The sequence below is a fragment of the Osmerus eperlanus genome, chromosome 2 (assembly GCF_963692335.1).
Source record: "Osmerus eperlanus chromosome 2, fOsmEpe2.1, whole genome shotgun sequence".
NCBI lineage: Eukaryota > Metazoa > Chordata > Actinopteri > Osmeriformes > Osmeridae > Osmerus > Osmerus eperlanus.
This window is the reverse complement of record NC_085019.1, coordinates 20,442,897-20,466,248: the sequence shown is the minus strand read 5'-3', so window position 1 is coordinate 20,466,248 and position 23,352 is coordinate 20,442,897. Positions and strand designations below refer to the sequence as shown.

Below are 23,352 nucleotides of genomic sequence, written 5' to 3'. Positions count from 1 at the left end.
TACGAGGATACAGTTTGCATTTTCAGTTGCAATAGGAGGAAACAAAATATACATTATAATAGGATATATATATAGAAATTCACCAAGAGCAAATCTAGCGGTCAGTGTACACTCACAAAATATTTGCGAATCATTCACAGACCCAGGACACTTCCACGTTGCTGATGATGTGGGTTGGAGTATGAAGCTGCAGTTGCTGTATTGTGAAGTATCTTTCATTTAGAATGCTAATGCTACTATTTAGGTGCTACATTTACTGGTCAGGGCCTCTTGCTAGAGACAGGCAGGAGCCAGAGAGTAGAGAGTATTGGGCAACACACTGATGAGTTCTGTCAGGTATGACCTGTCAAGAATACAAATATGCGGACCACATGCTGTGCCCTGTAAGGAAAATGTATATGGAAACTATATTTGACCCACTATACTGCATTGTATATAAGGCCTTCTGTAACTCATGGCCTCACTCATGTGACCACTTTGCCTGGACTGGTTTAAATGATCCAAGCTCACTCTAATAAACCAAGTCAACCCTTTTAAAATGTTGTCCATCTTTCCAGCCATCATGACATCATCCCAACACTTCCTATTCACATAATCTCCTTAATTTACTGATGGAGCTGTGATAGGAATTTAAGTGCCATCTATGTAGCCAATCACACCTGGAAATCCTAAAATATATCAAATTAACTGATTAGTGCATCAAGTCTCAAATCAATACTACATAAATAAATGAATGCTTAAACTGGCAACTGCAATTCTATGGAATTCTTTTTTGATGTGTCTTGTGGGTCAGTGATTGGGAAACAGTACAAAACTATTCAGAAAACATTTCAGTGCAAGAGTCAGAACAAGAGTCACATTTCTAACAGTACGACAGACCCGGCCCAAGCCCGGCCTTGGAAATATGCTCAGCGTCAGTAATGTTATGTGGAGAACTCCCGTTGACAAAAAACAAGTGCATCACAAATAATTTGTTCCAAACTGAGAGCATGTCCATGATGAGTCATATGAACAATATGAGGGATGAGAATAGTGTTCAAATGAATGATTGATTTGTGCAGAAAAAACACTAATGGATAATTATCAGGAAATTATCAAACATATAAGTGGCGTCTGATCAACTCATGTCCTGCTTCTGCAGCCGAGTCTTCCTCTTCTCCTCCAGCTCATTCTGGATCTTATAGATCTCCTTGGCTAACAGGTGGTAGTACTCATCCTGGGACCGAGAGAGGAGGTATGCATTAGGGAGTATTTCCCCTCTCTAATATTATCACTCTACCTGTCTGTGCAACACCAAGACTCATTCATGTGATTGAGTGTGTCTGTGTGTGTGTGTGTCTGAGTGTGTGCGCCCGAGTGTGTGCGTACATGTGTTCTTACCCTGCTGTAGGCCAACTTGTACATGTGATTGAATGCATGTGTGTATGTGTGGTAATAGTATTCCTACCCTGCTGTTGGCTGACTCGTACATGTCCCCCTCCACCTTCCTGGCGTAGGCCACCAGGTTCTCCATGCGCCGGTCCTTCAGCGCAGCCGGGTCCGGGGTGGGGAAGATGGCCTGCACACTGCTCACCCAACACACGCACAAACACAGAGAGACACATATAAGCCAAGTGGACACGGGTGTCCTCACCTGACCACACCTCCAACACTGCCTGGTCAGGGAGCGAGGCCAGGTTAATTACCTCAGTGGTGCACGAGCGGTGTGTCTTGCCAGTCTGACAATAAGAGTTATCTTCACAACGCTTTTACTGTATTTTTCTACATCTTTGATGTATTCTGGCTGTGAGGCAACTCGCAGACAGCAGCGCTGTAGGTCAACACTGCTATAGAAATGCGCACTTTGATTCAAAATCTCTTTGGGTGCTGTTGGTTGACGTGTTCACCGTTCACGTTTGTGCAGACTGTGCGCGTGTGTTTTTTCATTCAGAAACGGTGCGTGTCTGGTGCAGTGAGGGCGGACTCACAGCTTATGGACGAGGTGGTTGCGCAGGTCCTCATGCCAGGACTTCCTCATGCCCGCTGCTGAAGGAGGGGTTGCCGTGGGCATGGAGCCCAGACTGCCCACCCCACTGTCATTCATCAAACTGAAGGGAGGGAGAAGGGAGAGAGAGGGAGGGAGGGGGAGAGAGACAGGGGTAGAGAAGGAAAACAGAGGAGGGTGGCGAGGGAGAAAAGCAGAAAAGAGAGAACGTGAGTTATGGTGCGAGCCCAAAGCCAAGATAGATAACAGAGATGATGACTAGCCGATTCAAGGGAGAGGAGGGTATGTGTGTGTGTGTGTGTGTGTGACCTCTGTGCGTTCATGCTGTTGTGCAGCATGGCGTCTGGGAGCAGGTTGGACTGTTGGTTGGGCTGCTGCACCCCACCATTCACTCCCATGGGGTTCCCTCCTGGTGGACAAACACACACAGAGCAGACCCACAGCGGTCACAACACAGCTCCTGCTGGCTTCCACTTCTGTGGAGAACTAGTTATACAAAATAGCATGCACATTTAAATCATGCTAAAATAAAACTATTCACTACATGACTGAAATGTACTCAAACAAACTACATATGAAATAGGTCTTCCATCACATTTGGTCCCGAAAACAACCAATCACGTGGGTGATCCAAAACATATAGGCAAGAGTGATTATGTCAAACTCTTGATACCTGACAACAACATACCACTCTAAAGCAAAGCTGTGACAAGCTCTCCTAATTCAAAACAAGATTGAATTACTCCTGTGTGGTAATCAGTGACTCAGAGCCTTTTGCAACAGCCAGCACATTTGCGCTGAGCGTGCAAGTGTCGAGGCTCTCCCTTCTGCCAACTCACCCATGGTGTTGAGGGACCTCATGCCAGGCTGGCCAGGCAGGCCCTGGTTGGCCATGTTGCCCTGGGGGGGCTGCTGAGGCATCTGGTTGCCCTGGTAGGTGAGGCCCAGGGCTGCGTAGGCCCGCTTGATGGAACTGGGGTCGATCTGGCTGGGGGGGTTCAAGTTGGGGGTGCTGGGCTGGCCCCCAGGTACGGTTCCGAGGGAGCCCAGGCTTACCCCTGCACTACTTAGGAGGGCTGTGGAAACAGACGACCACTATGAGACATGTGAAGGCATATCAACAAATAGTAAGGTCTGGGACCACACAGGCGTGCACCTACCCACACACACACACACACACACGTCTGTACACTCACACTGCTGGTTCCGCTTGTCTCCAGCGTTCTTTAGCGGAAGGCAGACAGGACAGTGCAGTTCTTCCAATGGGAGATGATCTGTCTGGATGAGGCACAGTGCGCCACTGACAAGGAAAAGAACAGACAGAGAGAGAGAGACAGAGAGACAGAGAGACAGAGAGACAGAGAGACAGAGAGAGAGAGAGAGAGAGAGAGAGAGAGAGAGAGAGAGAGAGAGGAGTTTGAGTATAAAGACAAGGTGTCCCTGGGGAGAGCTGATAGTGGCACTAGGAAGGTCCACCCAACAGTAGGACTCAGGGCAGACACAACACCGTCTCCAGAAATGGAGAGAGAGCCATAGCCCTCTGTTTCAAACGTAATCAGCAGCTGCCTTAGTGACCACAGGTCTTAATGACTGACCCTGACCTCACTTAGCCAGTGTTAGGACAAACAGGACTGTCAAGAGTGGCCCGACTCACCCTGGCAGGACTTGCCGGCCTGGCAGTGGGTCATGTGGTTGAGGACGTTCTTCATGGTGCGACAGTGGGGCAGGTTGCACTGGCGCACCTCCCCGTTGGCCTGCTCCCGCCGCTGGCACTTGTGGGCGTGGAGGAGCAGCACCAGCTGCTGCTGGATCAGCTTGCGCTTCTCCGGGTCGGCCGTGGGGGGCGCCGCCCCCGGGCCCGTTCCGACGGCGCCAAGGCCAGCCTGGGCCCCGGCCGCGCCCGCTGCTCCGCCTACGGCCACGCCTCCGATGCCTGAGGGCTGCTGGGAGGCCTGGAGATGGAGGGGGAGAAGTGGAGAGGAGAAGGGGGTTAATGTGATTGGACTAGGGGACTAGTTCTCACTGACTGGATAGATCAGTCAGAAAATAAGACATTCTCAGTGACCACTGCCTTGTTAAATTAGGGATGGACCAACAATCAGGGTTGGACGATATTACCTTTATTTGTGATAAGAACAGATATATGGTGCATTAAGTGTGAGAAAAAGGTCTCTACAGTTTCTAGAGGTTAGTATTTAAGATTAGCACCAGACTGATGAGCTCTGGCACTGACTTCATATTTCCCTGCATTCAACAGTAAGTGTAGTTAAGTCAATAAATCAGGGTTGCTAAATTGGAAGTGACAGAAGTTCTAAAAAAGTAACTGGTAGGTGAGGCCCAGGGCTGCATAGGCCCGCTCGATGGAACTGGGGTCAATCTGGCTGGGGGGGTTCAAGTTGGGGGTGCTGGGCTGGCCCCCAGGTACGATTCCGAGGGAGCCCAGGCTTAGTCCCCCGTCCCCCCCTGGTCCTGGGGGGGGCTGGCCTACCCCCTGCATGCTGGCCATCCTCCTCCTCAGCATCTGGGCCTGCTGGAGGCGGTGCTGCAGCTGCTGCTGCCTCAGCTTGTGCTTGATGTTGAGGCAGAAGGGCACAGGGCACTTGTTCTCCTGGCAGTGCTTGGCGTGGTAGCAGCACAGGGCGATCAGCTGCTTGCACACGGGGCAGCCACCGTTGGTCTTGCGCTTGCAGCCCTTGGTGTGCAGCACCACGCGCTTCATCTTCTGGCAGGACAGCAGCGAGCAGTTGGCGTTGCGGCACTGGCAGGCGTGGACCAGGCACTGGATGTAGCGCTGGATGCTGAGGCGCCGGCTCTCCTCGGGGGACTCGGACGCCTCGCCGCCCTGGCTGTTGCTGTCGTCGTCCAGGCCCAGGCCCCACTTCACCATCTGGTGCTCGTGGCCCTTGGCGTTGTAGCAGATGATGCAGAGGTCAAAGTCCTGGAGGAGGGGAGGACAGGTTTGTAAACCGGGGGTTGTTTTACGGCGAGGCGCAACCAACAGGCTGCTGTCTGTGTGCATCTGTATAAGTGAGTGTGTGTGAAAGAGAGAGAATGTGAACACAGTGTTTGCTCGCTCCATCCCTCCCTCCTTCTTCCATCCATCCCACCCTCCATCCCCCCCTCCCTCATCCTCCTCACCTCGCAGACGGTGCAGTGCCAGCGTGTCTCCACGTGGTGCTTGCACTCGTTGCAGGTGTAGACGAAGCGGTCCTGGCCCTGGTTGTGCAGCTCCACCAGCATGCACATGGAGCTCCACTTGCAGCGCCGCAGCGAGCTGAACTCCCAGTGCTTGTCCCGCGCCAGCGTCAGGAAGGCGTCGCGGCCGTCCATCAGGTCGCAGGTCAGCAGGGGGTCGGGGTCCATGATGGGGGGCAGGGTGTTGACGCTGGGGCCCGCGTGCAGGTGGATGACGAAGAACACCTGGGGGGGAGGAGGAGGAGAGAGAGAGAAGGGGAGGTGAAAGAAAAGGAAAAAGCTGGAACTAAAAAACCTTACAAACGGGTGCTGAAGAGCTGTGTCCATGTCAAGTCCAAAACAAGTGCCCTGTTACGGCTCAAACCCCCTCGCCCCCTTAGTAGCAGGAGAGCCTGAGGCCCCTACCTCCTTGTGCTTCTCCAGGGTGGCGTACAGCTTCTGGGAGAGGTCATTGGCCACGTTGGGCATCCCCGGCTTCTTCTTACTGGCCCGGCTCACGCTGCTCTTGTTCTTATTGGTCTTCTTGTTGTTCTTCTTCTTGGCGTTCTTGGTGTCGCCCTGGGTTCCCTGGGGAAGGGTCAATCGCTCTGTTTAGCGCCCGAGGGCTACTTGCACTTGTTGTGCAGACAGGAGACTCAGCAACCCATAGTTAAGACAAGACGACGCCGCCATATACATTTGTGAGACATCAAAACAAATACTTAATTACAAGTATTATTATTTAACCTTTTAGGAATCCTGTTAAATTTGCCTGAAAACGCCTAAACAGCATACCCAAAGTAAATTGAAAGCTGTTCTTGAACCATTTGGAGTACACTCTGAAGTTATTTCTCCTGATGTCAGGACCCCTGTCAGTCCTACTAGTGTTGAGTAATAGAAGCTTGAACACAAGGAAAGTGAAAGTTTCTATTTCCGCCTATATTTTGTTTTGAAAACAGAGGCCTGAAGAGGCCTAGAGGTGGTATGTATTAGCTGGAAGACAGAATTGGACCACAGCTTGAAGCCTAACCCAGCCTAACTAATTATTAAATACACATCCACACCACTCCCTGTTACTGCCAAATCATTTGAACACCATTGTGCGATGCTAACTGATCCTATCAAAGCATGCTTAATTGTTCTTTATCGCCCACCAGGCCCGCTAGCCGACTTTGTGGAGGAGCTGGACATGCTCCTCAGCGTCCTCCCGGATGATGGAACCCCCCTGATAGTCCTTGGGGACTTCAACATCCACCTCCAAGGAACTCAGGCCGTCGACTTCTTGTCTCTCCTGACCTCCTTCGACCTGACGTTGCTGAGCACACCGGCGACCCACAAAGCAGGCAAACAGCTAGACCTCATCCTGACACGTAACTGTATCACTGACTTAACCTCTGTAACCCCACTGCATATTTCTGATCACTACTTTATCCAATTCTCTATCTCTCTCCCTCCAACTCCTTCTACCTCCCCTCCCCTTGTAACTTTCCGGCGCAACCTCCGCTCCCTATCCCCCTCCCATTTCTCCTCTATTGTAACATCCTCCCTCCCCCCCATTGACGAGTTCTCGTCCCACCCCACTAACACTGCCACTGACACCTTGTTAACCACTTTAACTGCATCACTTGACTCTCTCTGTCCCCTGTCAACCAGGCCTGCACGATCTTCTCCCTCCTGCCCGTGGCTTACGGATGTTATCCGTGAAGAACGGTCCACCCTTCGGGCAGCTGAGAGGAGATGGCGCAAGTCCAAAGGCGGTCCGGACCTTGATAAGTATCACTCCCTCCTCAAATCCTTCTCTTCTCACATAACTGGTGCTAAAACCCTCTACTTTCTGAACAAAATTAACTCTGCTTCAAACCCCCACAAACTTTTTTCTACCTTCTCCACGCTTCTTAACCCACCTCCCCCACCCCCTCCCTCCACCCTGACAGCAGACGACTTCTCCTCCTTCTTTGAGAAAAAAGTCGCTGACATTAGCAGTCGGTTCCCTAAGCCCACCTGTCCTACCCTCTCACCCTCCATGACTGACCCGACTAAATGTCTAAACTCTTTTTCTCCCCTGTCTGAGGCAGAGATCTCTGACCTCATTCTCTCTCATCGCCCCACCTCCTGTCCCCTTGATCCTATACCCTCCCCTCTCTTTCAAGCCATCTCCCCCTCCATCATAACTTTTCTTCTCCATGTCCTAAACTCCTCTCTTACCTCTGGCACCTTCCCCTCGGCCAGAGTTACCCCTCTACCCAAAAAACCCTCCCTTAACCCAGCTATCACTCCAGAACTACAGACCAGTATCACTGCTACATTCTTTTCAAAAACAATTGAACGCACTGTATCTAACCAACTGTCAAACTTTTTCTCTCAGAACAACATCAAGACTGGCCACTCCACAGAAACTGCCCTCCTGTCAGTCACCTCTGCCCTCCAGTCTGCCAGAGCGGCTTCAAGGTCATCCGTCATCATTCTGCTGGACCTTTCTGCAGCATTTGATACGGTTAACCATCAGATCCTGCTCGCCCGACTCTCTGGGATGGGCATCACTGGCATTGCACTTCAGTGGATCTCATCCTACCTGTCCAGAAGGTCCTACCAGGTCTCCTGGGGAGGCAAAGTGTCTGGCCCCCGCCAGCTCTCCACTGGTGTCCCAGAGGGCTCCGTCCTTGGCCCCCTCCTCTTCTCCCTGTACACCACCTCACTTGGACCGTTCATCACCTCCCATGGCTTCTCCTACCACTGCTATGCTGATGACACGCAGCTGTACCTGTCGTTCCCCCCGACTGATCCGGGGATCTCCGCTAGGATTGAGGCCTGCCTCACAGACATCTCCGCCTGGATGACCAAGCACCCCCTCCAGCTGAACCTTGCCAAAACAGAACTTCTCATCATCCCGGCTAAACCCTCCATCTCCCACGATCTCTCAATCACCCTGGGATCTGCGACGGTGACCCCTTCATCCTCTGCCAGGAACCTTGGGGTTACCATGGACGACGAGCTCTCCCTCACGGCCCACATTGCTGCGGTCTCCCGGTCGTGTAGATTCACCCTCTACAACATCCGGAAGATCAGGAGATACCTGTCTGAGCACTCCACCCAGCTGCTAGTCCAAGCACTTGTCCTCTCCAAGTTGGACTATTGCAACTCGCTGCTCGCTGGTCTCCCAGCATGTGCAACCCGCCCTCTTCAGAAGATTCAGAACGCAGCGGCCCGCCTGGTCTACAATCTACCCAGACGCTCCCATGTTACCCCGCTCCTCATCTCTCTCCACTGGCTACCTATCATGGCCCGTATCAGATTCAAGACCCTGGTATTGACCTTCCGAGCAGTGAACGGGACTGCACCCGTCTACATCAAGTCTCTCCTGCAGCCCTACACCCCCACCCGTCACCTACGGTCTTCTTCAGACAACCGCCTGGTGGTCCCACCGCTCAAGACCGCCCGGTCCCAACACAAGCTCTTCTCCTGTCTGGCCCCCCAGTGGTGGAATCAACTCCCCACTTCCATCAGAGACACTGACTGTCTCTCCACCTTCAAGAAAAGGCTCAAGACGCACTTGTTCCGGGAGTACAACGGTACTTAGGAATGGTTCGCTTGACCCGATGTTAGTTTCCTCAAGGATCACAATGACTCTTGCTTAGAGACTTGTTGCTCTTGTGGTTAGTGGTAACTGACTTAAATTGTTGTACTCGCTGTGATATAGTTTTATTATTGTTGCTTGCTTTTTTTCCACAGGTACACTTGCACTTATAGCAGCTCATGTTGTTTAATTGTAACTTGTTTAACTACATGCTCTTATGGTTCTTCCCTTTGGCACTTATTTTGGTTGTTCACAATGTGTGCTTCATGTTTTGGCTACTCGCAATGTTTTGTGGCTATCTCGTTGTTATGATCAGTGACCTATGCACTTTGTAAAGCTCTCTCTTGGAAGTCGCTTTGGATAAAAGCGTCTGCTAAATGAATAAATGTAAATGTAACCCAATTCAAATCAAAAGTCAAACATAATACCACAATATATTCATATTTGACACGTTTTTATAAGAGTACATCCAGGCGTTTTCTAAAAGGGCCTTTTGGAGACTCTAGAATGACCCTTTGTAACCAAGGTCAAATACTTAGGATAAAAAGGTATTATTTTTCATAATTGTTATCTCTAATGAAAGGTGGTACTTAGAACTATCATATATAATAGCTAAATCCCTCATTAGTATTACTGAAACACAAAAACTGAAGCATGAACACATTGGAGTGCTTTATCTGATTCCCAGGATTGGCGCACAAAGAACACTGATTCTGTCAACCATGCGCAATATACTTTTATTTTGAAGGCTTCACAGATACATAGCAAATGGGGTATTAGCATTTACAGCTAGCCCTCAGCTACAAGGCTAAGAAGCTAATTTCAGAGCCTGTCAAAGCCAGTTTGAGAAATGTTTTTAGAACGAGTGTGTGTGTTTGTGTGTGTGTGTGTGTGTGTGGGGGGGGGGGGGGCAGGGAGGGGGCAGGACGCAGAGACCTAGTTGGTTTAGAGGGCTGTCAACGGGGCATGGAAGCTCTTATTGGGTCAAACAAGGTGTCAATCGAAAGGGCAGAGTGTAGCGGCCATTTTAAGACCATCCACTCGTAAGTACTCAAACCACATCTCCTCCTTTGATGCGTGAGAGACTGAAATAAAAATAATTGGCGAAGGAAGAATGAAGCAACAAGATCGTGGCTATGTATGGATATAATTAATTGTTTGGACAACTACTCGACATGGTTAGATACTTTGGACCTTTGGGAATGTAAGCAGATGAGGTTTTGATGGGTTATTCCCTTACAAAAAATATGTATATTAAAGTATACTATAAGTATACTAAAATATGGCAAAAGGGTTGCATTATGCATTTGAAGGTTATACTGTCAAACTGACTGAAGAACGAAATAACGACGTGAAAAACTGAAGATAGCGTGGCTCATTGGCTGGTCAATTCCCATGATGCAAAGCGGTAAATAGTGTTAAAATTTGCTGCTAAGTTTGCCGTTTGTTCGAAATACAAATGTAAGTTCATGAATTTCGTTTTTCAAAAAACCCACCAGGAGCACCGACAACGTCGGCAAACCTTCGCCTGGCCTCATTCTTTTTATTAATGTCTTTGTACAAATACAGAGACGTATCGTACAGGACTGGATATGCAGCCACACAGGCGATTAGTTTCTCCTCCATCTTAAAAACTGAAAGCTAGAAATGTTTACCATGGTTGCTACGTTACGAGAAACAAGAAAACACTGCGATTGGCCATCCGTGCGAAAATCGCTCCTCATTTGCATAAAGTTGAGAAAATCTCAACTCGATCGTGTCGCTACCCACAATGCACCACGCAAGCGATTCGCCTGGCTCCATTGAAAATGAATGGAAAACATTTTGTCGCTCGCATCACGTCGCTGCAGTGTAAACGCACCGTATCGCGTCGTGTCGCTACCCACAATGCCCCACGCAAGCGATTCGCCTGGCTCCATTGAAAATGAATGGAAAACATTTTGTCGCTCACATCACGTCGCTGCAGTGTAAACGCACCGTATCGTGTCGTGTCGCTACCCACAATGCCCCACGCAAGCGATTCGCCTGGCTCCATTGAAAACGAATGGAAAACATGTTGTTGCTCGCATCGCGTCGCTGCAGTGTAAACGCACCGTAACTTTGCAAGGGCCCCCGTTCTCGCTAAGTGACTTATAATCTGAGGGGCTCCTAAACATTATAATATATTAGTAAGTAATAGTAAAATTATTAATTATTATATTATTTAAAAAACTTAGCCGTGGCAGCCAGCCACGGCTAAATTTCTGTCGCCACGGTATCAGAAATACGGCCATACAAAAGGCCGTCTATCAGCAGAGTGCATGTCGGAGAATAGCACGGACACGCGCTTCACACCGCGGGCACGTGCGCCACTCGGCGTTAAAGGGAGAGAAAGAAAAAAGAGACTGCCGCTGTCCGGAGGATAACTAGCCAGTTGAGATTGCGTGTGGGCGTCCTTGAGAACTTTAAGTCGTATAACTTATGTTGTCAGTTCATTTTAGCCTGTTGTTGTATTAGTCTATAGTTCGTGCAAATATAAATTAAGTTAACTGGTGATTTTCGTTGTTTGCATTCTTCACCTGCTAGCTAAATTGCACTTGGCTGTTGATTTGATAGCGATTGCTGAACGCCCTTGCTCACGTTTGTATTTTAGGTGCCTTATTATGCTGAAGCAGTTACATGGCATTAAGATAATGTAATTAATAGTGAGTTTATTGTTAATACTTGCTAGAGAATGTTTAGCCAATATGTCAAGATCAAATTAAGCAGACAGTTCCGTTTTTTTGGGGGGGGGGGACAGGCCTGCCCCCACTGCTAAAAAAAATCCTAGCGGAAACACTGCCAAGGTATACTTTTAAGTACTATGGGAAGTATACTTTATGAACTGAAAGTGCACTACACAGGTTACTTTAGAGTATTCCAAGGTATACTTTTAAATACTTTAGGAAGTATACTTTATGAACTGAAAGTGCACTACAAAGGCTACTTTAGAGTATTCCAAAGTATACTTTGAAGTACTTTAGGAAGTATACTTGATGTACTGAAAGTGCACTACACAGGCTACTTTAGAGTATTCAAAAGTAAACCTTGAAATACACTATAAGTGTACTTTAAAGTGTACTAAGTGACCTAAAAAGTGGGCCAATTCAGTTTACTTAGTACAAAAATAGTATATAAATAAGTAAAAAAATAGTATATAAATAAGTACACTGCTAGTATACTTTAACTAACATGATAATAGTATACTTTTTATACTAAGTATACTTACAAAATAAACTTGAAGTACACTTCTTTTTTGTAAGGGTTTGCATATCTGGACCATTCCGAAGTAATGGTAGGTAAGTACAACTTTGTATACTTACAAAATAAACTTGAAGTACACTTCTTTTTTGTAAGGGTTTGCATATCTGGACCATTCCGAAGTAATGGTAGGTAAGTACAACTTTTTCCTCTGGCTTTGTTGATATATTGGTCACCGGACAAAGACGTTGACTGTACTTGCTGTTGCGACTTGATCTTGAAATGGTTTATTTCAATGGAAGCACAAGAATCGTAGCTTTCCAATGATGTACAACATGTGTAGCAGTCTAAAAAATATATTTATTAACATTTAGTGCGTAGTAACTGGGGGAGGAGGGGGCAGCGTTTCCGAAAATCAGGTTAAAAAATTATTAAACTATGTATCAATTTATATAAATCCCCCTGTTTCTCCCTCCACCCACCAGGGTCCCTCCCAGGGTCCCTCCATCCCTCCCAGGGTCCCTCCCTCCCAGGATCCTTCCCTCCCAGGATCCCTCCCTCCCAGGGTCCCTCCCTCCCAGGGTCCCTCCCTCCCTCCCAGGATCCCTCCCTCCCAGGGTCCCTCCATCCCTCCCAGGATCCCTCCCTCCCAGGGTCCCTCCCTCCCTCCCAGGGTCCCTCCCTCCCTCCCAGGGTCCCTCCCTGCCAGGATCCCTCCCTCCCAGGGTCCCTCCCAGGGTCCCTCCATCCCTCCCAGGATCCCTCCCTCCCAGGGTCCCTCCCTCCTCCTCACCTCAGGGGTGTCACAGGAGGCTGTGTGCTCCTCCTTCTTGCGCTCCTCCTCCTCCTGCTCCAGCTCCTTGATGCTCTCCTCCAGCACGTTGGGCCAGAAGTCGCCCTCGAAGTACGGCAGCTCGTTGGCACTGGTGATGCAGTCGTCCGTCGCCTGTTTGAAGATGTCCTGCACACACACACACACATCAATGGTTTATTTATTTATAAAAAAAGAGAGCATATTTGCTTTTAATTCTAATTTGTTTTTATTTGTGCCCAAGACTTTGGATCTGTGACTGAGTACAGATTTTCGTTTTTATGCTTTTGTTTAACAGCAACAATTAAGTATGAAAGGAAAGCCGGGGGAGGAAGAGAGAGACACAGAGACATGCAGCAAAGAACCTAGGGCGGATTTGAACCCAGGTCGCTGCGGTGGTAAGGGCTCCCCTCGGTGACCCCTCCCCCTCGGCCACACACCTTGTAGTCGTGCAGGATCCTCTCAGCTAAGGCCTTGTCCAGCATCTTCTTGCACCACTTCTGCAGTCGTTTGGACTTTGGGATCTTCTGGTCCATGGGGTGACAGTGGAAGATGTAGTCGTCACCCTCGCTGGGGGGACACGCCCAGATGTGACCCGTCACGTACCTGGAGGGGGTACATTGTTAGCTGGCGTTCGTTTTGATTCTTTTCATTTGATTACATGTAATAAAATAAAAACATTCAGGACCCTATTTTAACAATCTGAAACGCAAGTATCAACGCAAAACGCAAGTAACTTTGTGGGCGGGACTCCGGCGCTGTTGCTATTATACCGGCGGAATAAATGAACCCTCCGCCCAACGCAAATCTAAAATGGGTTGGTCTGAAGTAGCTACATTACTCATAGGTGTGGTTTGGGCATTACGTGCAATAAACCAGAGCGTCAGAGCGTCATCTCTCATTCCCTTTAAGAGCAGGCGCGCTTGTTCCATGGCGGATTGCTATTATAACGGCGGTTTTTCCAGGCGCACGTAGGGTTGCAAAGGGGCGGAAAGTTTCCAGTAAATTTCCGGAAAGTTTCCGGAAAGTTTCCACGGGAATTTTGGCTCGGGAATTTTGAAGAAAAGAAAAAAAACGTGCCAAAGTTTTTTTTTGCAAAAGCATATAACAGGGAACTTCAATGTAGTTGAGAACAAGACTATGCACGCCTAGCTCAGCTGGACCCTGAATGCAGCTGGTTGGGAACATTGTCTGCCTACAACAAAAACCTAAATGTAAAACGTTCTGTTGTTTTTGAACGTCTTTGTCATCAGTGTTGCGTCTGAACGTTTCAGCCCTATGCCTGGCAAGTGTGAGAGCTCTGAATTGCGTAGAGGCCACGAGCGGTATTGCAGACAGAGATTTCAATTATAGCTGGCAACATATTGAAATATTTTTGGAGCTGTGAACTTAAACATTTTGAACTATGAACTGAACTAGTTCATGTAGAAAGTGAACTTTCCCAACACTGTTTGTCATTACCTAGCATATTGATTACTTGGTAAACTGAAGCCATGTTCATTTAAATACCAGTGTTAGTCTACCATACAGTAGACTAACACTTTTTACAGCAGTGAGAGTAGGATGTATCTATGTCCACACAAAAGTTGTATTATAAATGTTTGCATGCATGTCTGCTTATGACATGGTAAATACAGTTAAATTACCCCCAAATTTCCAGTTTATTCCTGTTAATTCCCGTTAATTCCTGTGGAAAGTTTCCAACTTTGAATATTCCCGGAATTTTGCAACCCTAGGCGCACGCCAGGAGCGGTTCACAGCCGAGGAGACCGACGTTCTCGTCAGTGCCATAAAAGATAGAGAAGTGACATTTTATGGGGATGGGAGAAGAAACCCACCCATATTAGCTTCGGTTAAACAGGCGTGGGAGGAAATTGCCACAATTGTTACAAATCAAGTTCACATACATAGAGATTTCTCAAGAAAATCTTTTCAATCATTGACATGAAAGAAATTTAACACAGTCATACAATAAATCAAAAGCTTTTCAAGAAGAAGACCCTGCGCCAGCAGTGCGCACGGGCTAAGCATGCGCCTTTAAAATAGCATCTGAATAACGAGCCACTGACTTTAGACTGTTTTTCCTGGTCTGTGGCGGAATTGTTTTCTGAAACTGCAAAATAGCACCGGAACACGCCTCCTTTCACTGAACCGCCCCCGGGAGCGCAAATGTATTCCCTAATTTACCGACGTGCGTCTGTGAAGGGAAAAGTCCGCTGTGCGTTGAGTGCGAAATAGGAATGATACATGCGTCGGTGTACAAAGTCAATTGCGCTGGGTGCAAGATAGGACCCTCAGTGTCCATATTTGAGAGGGTCTGTGTGTGTGTGTGGCTCTGAACACCTACCCCAGTTTCTTGACATACTCCAGGTAGCCAATCAGGATCTCGTGGTAGACGGCCGTCCTCAACCCGCGGGGCTTAAAGAAGTGGATACTGTCCAGGTACGATATGTACACCCGCCTGGAGGGAGGGAGCAGAGGGGGAGAGAGAGGTGGTCAGGGGTACCGTATCTCAAAAACAGCCAGTAGAAATACAGTATCCTGGTGTGTGTTTTTTTTATGCGGGTGGAGTCTATGGGTCCTGACTTTTGACAAGGACGTCTCATGTCACGTATCGTGTCTAGATTCATAGTGGAACGGGCCTGAGGGGGCGGGCCTGAGGGGGCGGGCCTGAGGGGCGTACCTGGTGTTGGGGAAGGAGCACTCAGAGCCATACTCCTGGACGTGCATGCCGAAGAAACACACGTCCACGCCGTCGATCTCCTCAAAGGCAAAAAGTGCTTTGGTTCTGTAGGGGAAGCTCTCCATCATCTCCCCAGAGTCCACAAACCTGGTGGTGAGGAACACGCTGTCAACACATGGTTCTTCCACACAAATAAAAAGTACATATAAATGTAGCACATCTAAATGTGCAGCGACAGTTTTTGTATCGCCATTGTGTCTGTTATTTATATACCATTTGAAAAACTAAATAGAAGTACTGTGCAAAAGACTTCAGTACAAATAAATTGAAGAATTGAAGACAATGAAAAGAGAAAAAATAATCTCAGCCCTTTTATACTGCAGTAGAAATACTGAAAAAAAGCTATATTTACGATCAAATTTGTGTAACAAAAAGACTCTTGCACAGCACTGTGTAATAAATTAATGAATAAAAATGCTATATATAAAAACTTAACAAATGCTATTTTTCATGCTAACTGCTTGCATGTTGACAAACAGAACACGTCAAACACACGCGTGTCTCCTCCGTGGTGTGTTACCTGGTCCTCATGCCCGGCTTCACCTCCACCGTCTTGTCGGAGCTGGCCACCACCCGCACGAACACCTCCCCCGCCTCCGGGTGGTTCTGCCTCTTCAGGTACTTGTTCACCCGGTCCTCGATGTACATACCCAGCCGTGTGGTCTGCAACCCTGGGGTGAGGGAGGGGCACACACACGGGCACGCACACACACACATCGAACAAGGATTAGAATGATCATCATGCTTCGTTTGTGAGTCTCATCTCACAGAAGGAAGGTTGTTGTTATTTGACGGAGGCTCTGACTTACTCTTGGCTGCAAACTTGTTCTCCTTTCTCATCTTGTCCGACTTCTTCAGACAGTTGTCACAGATGAAGCTGGGGAGACCACAGGACAGACCACAGGAGAGACCACAGGAGAGACCACAGAAGAACCGTCAAAACCCTTCAGCTTACTCATCTTTCAAACGCAGATCCGAGTCGGCTAAATTGAGGATCGCAAGACTAAGATGGAGGATGAGAAAGAGAGAGAGAGAGAGTGAGAGAAAGTGAGAGTGGGAGAAGGAGAGAGAGGGAGGGAGAAGAAATGAGAGAGAGGGAGGGAGAAGAAAAGTGAGAAGAGAGAGAGAGGTAGAAGAAAAGAGAGAGGGGGAAAGAGACAAAAAGAGAGAGAGGGAGAAGAAAAGAGAGAGAAGAGAGAGGGAGAAGAAAAGAGAGAGAAGAGAGAGGGAGAAGAAAAGAGAGCAAAGAGAGTGAGAAGAAAAGATAGAGAAAAGAGAGAGAGGGAGAAGAAAAGAGAGAGAAGAGAGAGAGAAGGAAGAAAAGATAGAGAAAAGTACGGTGGCCCTGAAGTGCAAATCACACCCACTAACATGAGTGCATCCCCCAAATGAAAACACTCCCCCCCGAATACGAGTCAACTCCCCCCAAATAGGATGACGTGCTTACCTCCCCCCAATACAAAGGTACGCTCCCCCAAATGGGAAACAACATTACATTAACTCAAAAACACATTACATTAACTCAAAACGGAAATGGTTGGTACTGGTACTACACTTAGTCGCTGAATGGATGCAGTAACTAACAAGAAATAAGAAATTGATCGACAGAAGTACAAAATGCAATAGCCTGACAGAGTTACGTGCACCAGGACATTTATTTGGGTATCGAAGCATGTAGCAAATAGTAGGCTACTTATGCAAAAGCATAAATTGCGTGTTAAACGTAAACATCGATAGCCAAACTATCCTGGTCCACGTAACTCTGTCATTATAATGAACTTGATCGTTTTGGTTGGAAGGAAAGAAGAAACATTTGTGTTAACAATTCAGAGTCATGACTTGCACTACTTTTTATTTTAATCAGGGTCATTCCTATGAAATAATCTTAGATATGCTGTTAACGTTTCACAATATTAAAATAAGTAGCCTATGCGCACGCTAAAAACGCAGTTGAAGGAAGCAGAACCTTTCAGAAGAAAAAACTAATAGTCCACGACAGAAGAACGAAATGCCACAATGACAGAGTTACGTGGACCAGGATAGTTGTTTGGCTATCAATTTTTACGTTTAACACGCAATTTATACTTTTGCATAAGTAGCCTACTATTTGCTACATTCTTCGATAGCCAAACAAATGTCCTGGTGCACGTAACTCTGTCAGGCTATTGCATTTTGTACTTCTGTCGATCAATTTCTTATTTCTTGTTAGTTAGCCTACTGCATCCAATCAGCGACGAAGTGTAGTACCAACCCTTTCCGTTTTGAGTTAATGTAATGTGTTTTTGAGTTAATGTAATGTTGTTTCCCATTTGGGGGAACGTGTCTTTGTATTGGGGGGAGGTGAGCACGTCATCCTATTTGGGGGAAGTTGATTGGTATTTGGGGGGAGTGTTTTCATTTGGGGAATGCACTCATATTAGTGGGTGTGATTTGCACTTCAGGGCCACCGTAGAAAAGAGAGAGAGGGAGAAGAAAAGAGAGAGAAGAGAGAGAGGGAGAAGAAAAGAGAGAAGAGAGAGGGAGGGAGAAGAAAAGAGAGAGAGGGTGGCACTAACCCAGACGGCCAGATTACATCATTGTGCAGCACGCAGATCTGGTGCATCTTCCTTCCACAGTCCTTACATTCAACAAACCTGGAGGAGGGAGGAGAGGAGGGAGGAGAGGAGGGAGAAATGAGATAGGAGAAGGAGGTGAGAGTAGAGGAGGGGGAGGGTAAGAGAGGGAGCGAGAGAGAGGGAGGAGGAGAGAGAGAGAACATCCACTAGGGCTCCGCCCATCCACATGCCCAGGAGTCTGCCTGACCACACTCACGGCTCAGGGTCCAACATGTCGTTCTTCTTCTTCTCAAACTGGTCTTTACAAATCATCCTGGAGGCAGAGAGGACCAGAGAGGGACTTAGTACAGCAGATGACCAGAGCATGAAGCCCACCATGGGAACAACAGCCCCAGAACTGGGTCTGATAAGTACTGTAAATATGCTACTTGAAGTCCCAACAACCAGGCTGAAGTAGAGAAGTCCAGGTTGTGGCTGTGTGTGTGTGTGTACTCACGTCTGAGGCTGTGCAGGGTCGTCCCCCAGGGTGACACTGTTTCCCTGGATCTCGTTGAAGCACTTCTCACAGAAGTGGTACCTGTCGGCGACATGATTAGGCATGTTAGGGTGAGCTGCAGCCGGCACACACACTGTAGCAGCAGGTGACAGGAGCAGGATAGAGGTGACAGGTAGAGGTGACAGGTAGAGATGACAGGAGCAGGGTAGAGGTGACAGGTAGAGGTGACAGGAGCAGGGTAGAGGTGACAGGTAGAGGTGACAGGTAGAGATGACAGGAGCAGGGTAGAGGTGACAGGTAGAGGTGACAGGTAGAGATGACAGGAGCAGGGTAGAGGTGACAGGTAGAGGTGACAGGTAGAGATGACAGGAGCAGGGTAGAGGTGACAGGTAGAGGTGACAGGAGCAGGGTAGAGGTGACAGGTAGAGGTGACAGGTAGAGATGACAGGAGCAGGGTAGAGGTGACAGGTAGAGGTGACAGGAGCAGGGTAGAGGTGACAGGTAGAGGTGACAGGTAGAGGTGACAGGAGCAGGGTAGAGGTGACAGGTAGAGGTGACAGGTAGAGATGACAGGAGCAGGGTAGAGGTGACAGGTAGAGGTGACAGGAGCAGGGTAGAGGTGACAGGTAGAGGTGACTGGAGCAGGGTAGAGGTGACAGGTAGAGGTGACAGGTAGAGGTGACAGGAGCAGGGTAGAGGTGACAGATAGAGGTGACAGGTACAGATGACAGGAGCAGGGTAGAGGTGACAGGTAGAGGTGACAGGTAGAGGTGACGGGAGCAGGGTTGAGGTGACAGATAGAGGTGACAGGTACAGGTGACAGGAGCAGGGTAGAGGTGACAGGTAGAGGTGACAGGAGCAGGGTAGAGGTGACAGGTAGAGGTGACAGGTAGAGGTGACAGGAGCAGGGTAGAGGTGACAGGAGCGAGGAGAGGTGACAGGTAGAGGTGACATGTAGAGGTGACAGGAGCAGGATAGAGGTGACAGGTAGAGGTGACAGGGCTGTCCTGGCTGTGTCACAGGAGGGAGGGATGGGGGGAGGGGTCCTTTATAAGCACATGGTGTTGGTTCATCTATCTCAGCTGTTGAGGGACAGGTCCTCTGTGGCCTCAACTCAACCCCCCCTCCCTCCCTCCCTCCCCTCCCCTCCCCTCCCCTCCCCTCCCCTCCCCTCCCCTCCCCTCCCCTCCCCTCCCCTCCCCTCTCCCCTCCTCTCCCCAGGTCTCACCTGTTCTGGTAGCTGTAGTAGGTACCGTCCCTGGAGATGGAGCAGAGCTGTTTGCTATAGCAGCACAGGGTCTGGGGCGAAAACTCATACTGGGGGGTAAGGGGCACACGGACACACACACACACCCACACACACGGACACAGTTAGAACATAGCTAGGATTAGGGGTGAAGGCATGTTTGGCTACTGATGCATCTAAGCTATTGGTTCTTCCTACGGCTGAAATGTACACACATGCCTTCCACACCATCAGCAAGTCTCTCAAACGTTTACAGTCCCTCCCTCCCCCCCATGCTCCCCCCTCCCTCCTCACGTTCCGCCCGCAGCAGTAGCCCATGCCCTGCATGACGGGGTCGATCTCCTGCTCGAACACCTCGGCCAGCTTTGAGCAGTATTTGTAGAAGTGCGACGTCTTGCGGTTGTACAGCCAGGCGTTGTTGAACATGAGCCAGATGTCGTCCACGTACTGCCAGGGCTCCTGGTACTGGCCCGTGTCCAGCTTCCTCTTGATGCTGGACAGGTCCATGGGGGTCTTCACAATGTCAAAGTAGTCCTGGTGGGGGAGGGGGGGTGGGATGAATACAGTGAAGGGGAAATGACCCACGCCTAGGGGTCCAGGATCTATGTCATGCATGTCTGCGTGTATGGAAGTGTGTGTCGGTGCACATGGGTATCTGTGTGTGTATCTAAGCCTGTGTGTGTGTGTGTGTGTGTGTGTGTGCGTGTGTGTCCTCACCGGGATGCCCAGCAGCATGGGGTCCACAGGCTGTCTGAAGGGCAGGGACTCAGGGTCCTGGCGGTACAGAGCCTCCAGGGTGGGCATGAGGGCCTGCCGCAGCTCCGCAGGCTTGAAGACTTGAGGGGGGGTGAGAAAGATACAGAGGTGGGGAGGAAGAAAAGAGGGTTGAGAGGAAGTGGTTGCAAGAAAGGATAGATGGTGGAGAGAAAGAGAGAGAGAGAGAGAGAGAGAGAGAGAGAGAGAGAGAGAGAGAGAGAGAGAGAGAGAGAGAGAGAGAGAGAGAGAGAGAGAGAGAGAGAGAGGAGACATTATATGAAGGAATGGGGATGGAGGGGTTAACACATTCAAAATGTATTGTTATACATTCATATGTATATATAACTAAAAGGATAAAACAGCTGCATTTCCAGAGATCCAATGAGATCGGTCTGGAGAGAGAGGGATGAGGAGGGCCGACTTACTCTTCTTCTTACTCTGAGCACTGGTGGGGGAGCTGTGCGTGCCTGAAGACCCCAACCACTCCTCTTCCTCGCTGGCCGTCCCCGACGAGGACGATGTGTCCATTGGCTCGCCCTTATACCAGTCGCCCAAGGGCTTCTCCTTCTTAATGTGACAGGACAACGGAACAAGAAATCGTTTAGTCACTTAACTGTACTGTTACGGCGTAGCTGTTTGACGATACGAAATCAGTCTGCATTCACAGTAAGTTTAGTTAAGTCAATCAATGAGGGTTGCTGAACTGGAAGTGACAGTTTAAATTCTATAAAGTAACTTGTATGCCACCCTGCCAACTTCCACACCAAACTCCCTAAATTTCTTCTGTGTGGGGCGCCCCGGTAGCTCACTGGGTAGGACACGTACCATATGGGCTGAGGCCCACAGCCAGCTGCCCAGGTTCGGTTCCAGCTCAGGATATTTCTGCATGTCTCACTCTCCCCTATATTTTTCCTGTCTCTGTCCAAATAAAGCCATAAAAGGCGAATTATATCTTTAAAAAACTTGACTTCTTTATGATGATGGTTTCCATAATTTTTGAATAAAAGGTTCATCAGGGTTTCCCGCAGAAAATGTGTTAGTTAAGGTGGTAGGGTGAGGTTTGCTTTGATAACTAGAGAGGGTACAATTTCTGGGGAAATTGTAGGGTGTTCAGATGGGTCCGTGTATTAACTGTAACTTTTACAACTGATATTTCTGTATATTTTATATAAAATTAGGGCTGTGAAATGATAAAAAATGTTAATCAAATTAATCATAGGTTTCTGTGGATTAATCATGATTAATCACATATTACCGATTTTCAAAATTGTTGTCATTAGTGTGAGTCTTTGACTTTGCGGTGCTTTGATGCTCGAGTCCCCCGTTGCCACTCGCAAAACTTCGGTGAACCCCTCATCCTCAACAATATTAATCGGTCTACAGCTTTTTGCAATCCATTTGGCACCTGTGCTAGTCAACTTGTCACAGGCAGTCTTAGTGAGGGCCCTACGCTGTTCAGTGAGGGTGGCGCATTACTTGAACTCCCCTCGCCGACCAACGCATGCTTCGCGTTGAGGTGGTAGCTACTTTAGGCTGGTATTGCTTTGGTGAAACAATAACGTCTTCTCGCAGAGTGTGCATATCACTTTGGTTTTATTGAATGTTCCATCTTTGTTTTTTGGAACACAAACTTCCCATAAGGTCCTCAGGTTCATCAGAATTATCCATGTTGTTTGTTTGTTTGGATAGCAGCTGCCGTCTGACTGCATTAGAGCAGCGACAAGTGCAGATTGGGTGGATTTGTGGATATTACGTTAATGCGTTAAACAAAAATAACGAATTAATCCTGTAATTTAATCATAACGTGTTAACGCGTTATTTTTCACAGCTCTAATAAAAATGCATACTTATTATTTATGAAGATTGCATAGATTTAAAAGCATACATTTGTTGCTGCTCATTTACAATTCAGAATACAAAAAGTGAAGTGCAGAAGAAACGGTTGTCTTCTCATGTCCCCTGCAAGAGGGAATAGTGATAAGCTATAGCAGCCTCAGTTGAAAAGTTGGATCAAACGAAGATATTGGGCAATCCGGTGTAAAAATTGTTCTAACCTCTATGACTTAAAGATCCCATGACATGCTGTCTTTGGATGCTTTTATATAGGCCTTAGTGGTCCCCTAATACTGTATCGGAAGTTTCTTTCCCGAAATTCAGCCTTGGTGCAGAATTACAGCCACTACGAGCAGTCCCACAATGAGCTTTCCTCAGGACGTGCTGTTTCTGTAGCTTTAAATTCTATGAGGAAGAAAGAGGGGGGGGGGGGGCTAACTGCCATGCTTCGGTCGTTTGCAAGCCATGATGTCTCGAGGAAAACCAATATCGCGCTCGCACGGTCGTAGCTCATTTTTTCATTGGTGGGCCAAATTATCTGTGCGGGCAAAGCAGAGAAAAGGGAGGTAACCTTCACTCTTATGGCGTCATAAAACCAGCATTTTCAAAACCGAGCGTTTCAGCTTTTATTTTCTCAAAGGCGGAGAAGAATACCCAGGGCTTGGTTTACACCTTTCTAGCCACTGAGGTACCAAAGGCAGGCTAGGGGAACTCATATTAATGTTAAATAACCTCCTAAAGTAAACAGTTAATGTTATGGGACCTTTAAGCCCCATATATTTTTGTTCCCTAGTTATCTTGTCTATGTCAACTTCTATTTTATTGTACTCTATTTTAGTTTTCTGAACTATGCTAACTTGTTCCTGTAAACCAACCACTAAATAATTAGCTTCTCTAACATTAAAAAATGTCATTTTGATTAGTCTCACCAGCATAACGCCTGGGACCATGGGCGGATCTA

General features: G+C 48.1%; 2 protein-coding genes across 2 annotated transcripts; both read right to left on the bottom strand.

Annotated features, from left to right (window-relative positions):
* Positions 1 to 1,117: 1,117 nt before the first annotated feature.
* LOC134037323 (histone acetyltransferase p300-like) lies at positions 1,118 to 4,222 on the bottom strand. The gene is made up of 8 exons (XM_062482542.1): positions 4,193 to 4,222; positions 3,639 to 3,988; positions 3,181 to 3,284; positions 2,824 to 3,060; positions 2,294 to 2,393; positions 1,968 to 2,087; positions 1,448 to 1,565; positions 1,118 to 1,216 (listed from the first exon to the last, which is right to left on the bottom strand). The coding sequence occupies exons 1-8, from the start codon at positions 4,220 to 4,222 to the stop codon at positions 1,118 to 1,120; spliced, it is 1,158 nt and encodes a 385-aa protein (XP_062338526.1).
* Positions 3,897 to 23,054, bottom strand: LOC134034691 (CREB-binding protein-like). Its single transcript, XM_062479209.1, has 16 exons — positions 20,984 to 23,054; positions 20,520 to 20,638; positions 20,097 to 20,336; positions 19,785 to 19,873; positions 18,557 to 18,637; positions 18,317 to 18,373; positions 18,061 to 18,138; positions 16,315 to 16,382; positions 16,026 to 16,176; positions 15,446 to 15,592; positions 15,110 to 15,223; positions 13,203 to 13,368; positions 12,745 to 12,912; positions 5,585 to 5,746; positions 5,123 to 5,404; positions 3,897 to 4,922 (listed from the first exon to the last, which is right to left on the bottom strand). The coding sequence occupies exons 1-16, from the start codon at positions 21,084 to 21,086 to the stop codon at positions 4,296 to 4,298; spliced, it is 2,652 nt and encodes an 883-aa protein (XP_062335193.1). The 5' UTR covers positions 21,087 to 23,054; the 3' UTR covers positions 3,897 to 4,295.
* Positions 23,055 to 23,352: the final 298 nt, after the last annotated feature.

Excerpts from the sequence above, each read along its gene's own strand:
- LOC134037323 (XM_062482542.1), bottom strand. The coding sequence starts at position 4,222 with ATGAAGTCAGTGCCAGAGCTCATCAGTCTG. Across the intron at positions 3,285-3,638 it reads GGCCGGCAAGTCCTGCCAGG|TGGCGCACTGTGCCTCATCC; the intron begins GTGAGTCGGGCC and ends TTTCCTTGTCAG. Across the intron at positions 1,217-1,447 it reads ACGAGTCAGCCAACAGCAGG|GATGAGTACTACCACCTGTT; the intron begins GTAGGAATACTA and ends TCTCGGTCCCAG.
- LOC134034691 (XM_062479209.1), bottom strand. The coding sequence starts at position 21,086 with ATGGACACATCGTCCTCGTCGGGGACGGCCAGCGAGGAAGAGGAGTGG. Across the intron at positions 18,374-18,556 it reads GACCCTGCACAGCCTCAGAC|GATGATTTGTAAAGACCAGT; the intron begins GTGAGTACACAC and ends CTCTGCCTCCAG. Across the intron at positions 12,913-13,202 it reads GGATCCTGCACGACTACAAG|GACATCTTCAAACAGGCGAC; the intron begins GTGTGTGGCCGA and ends GTGTGTGTGCAG.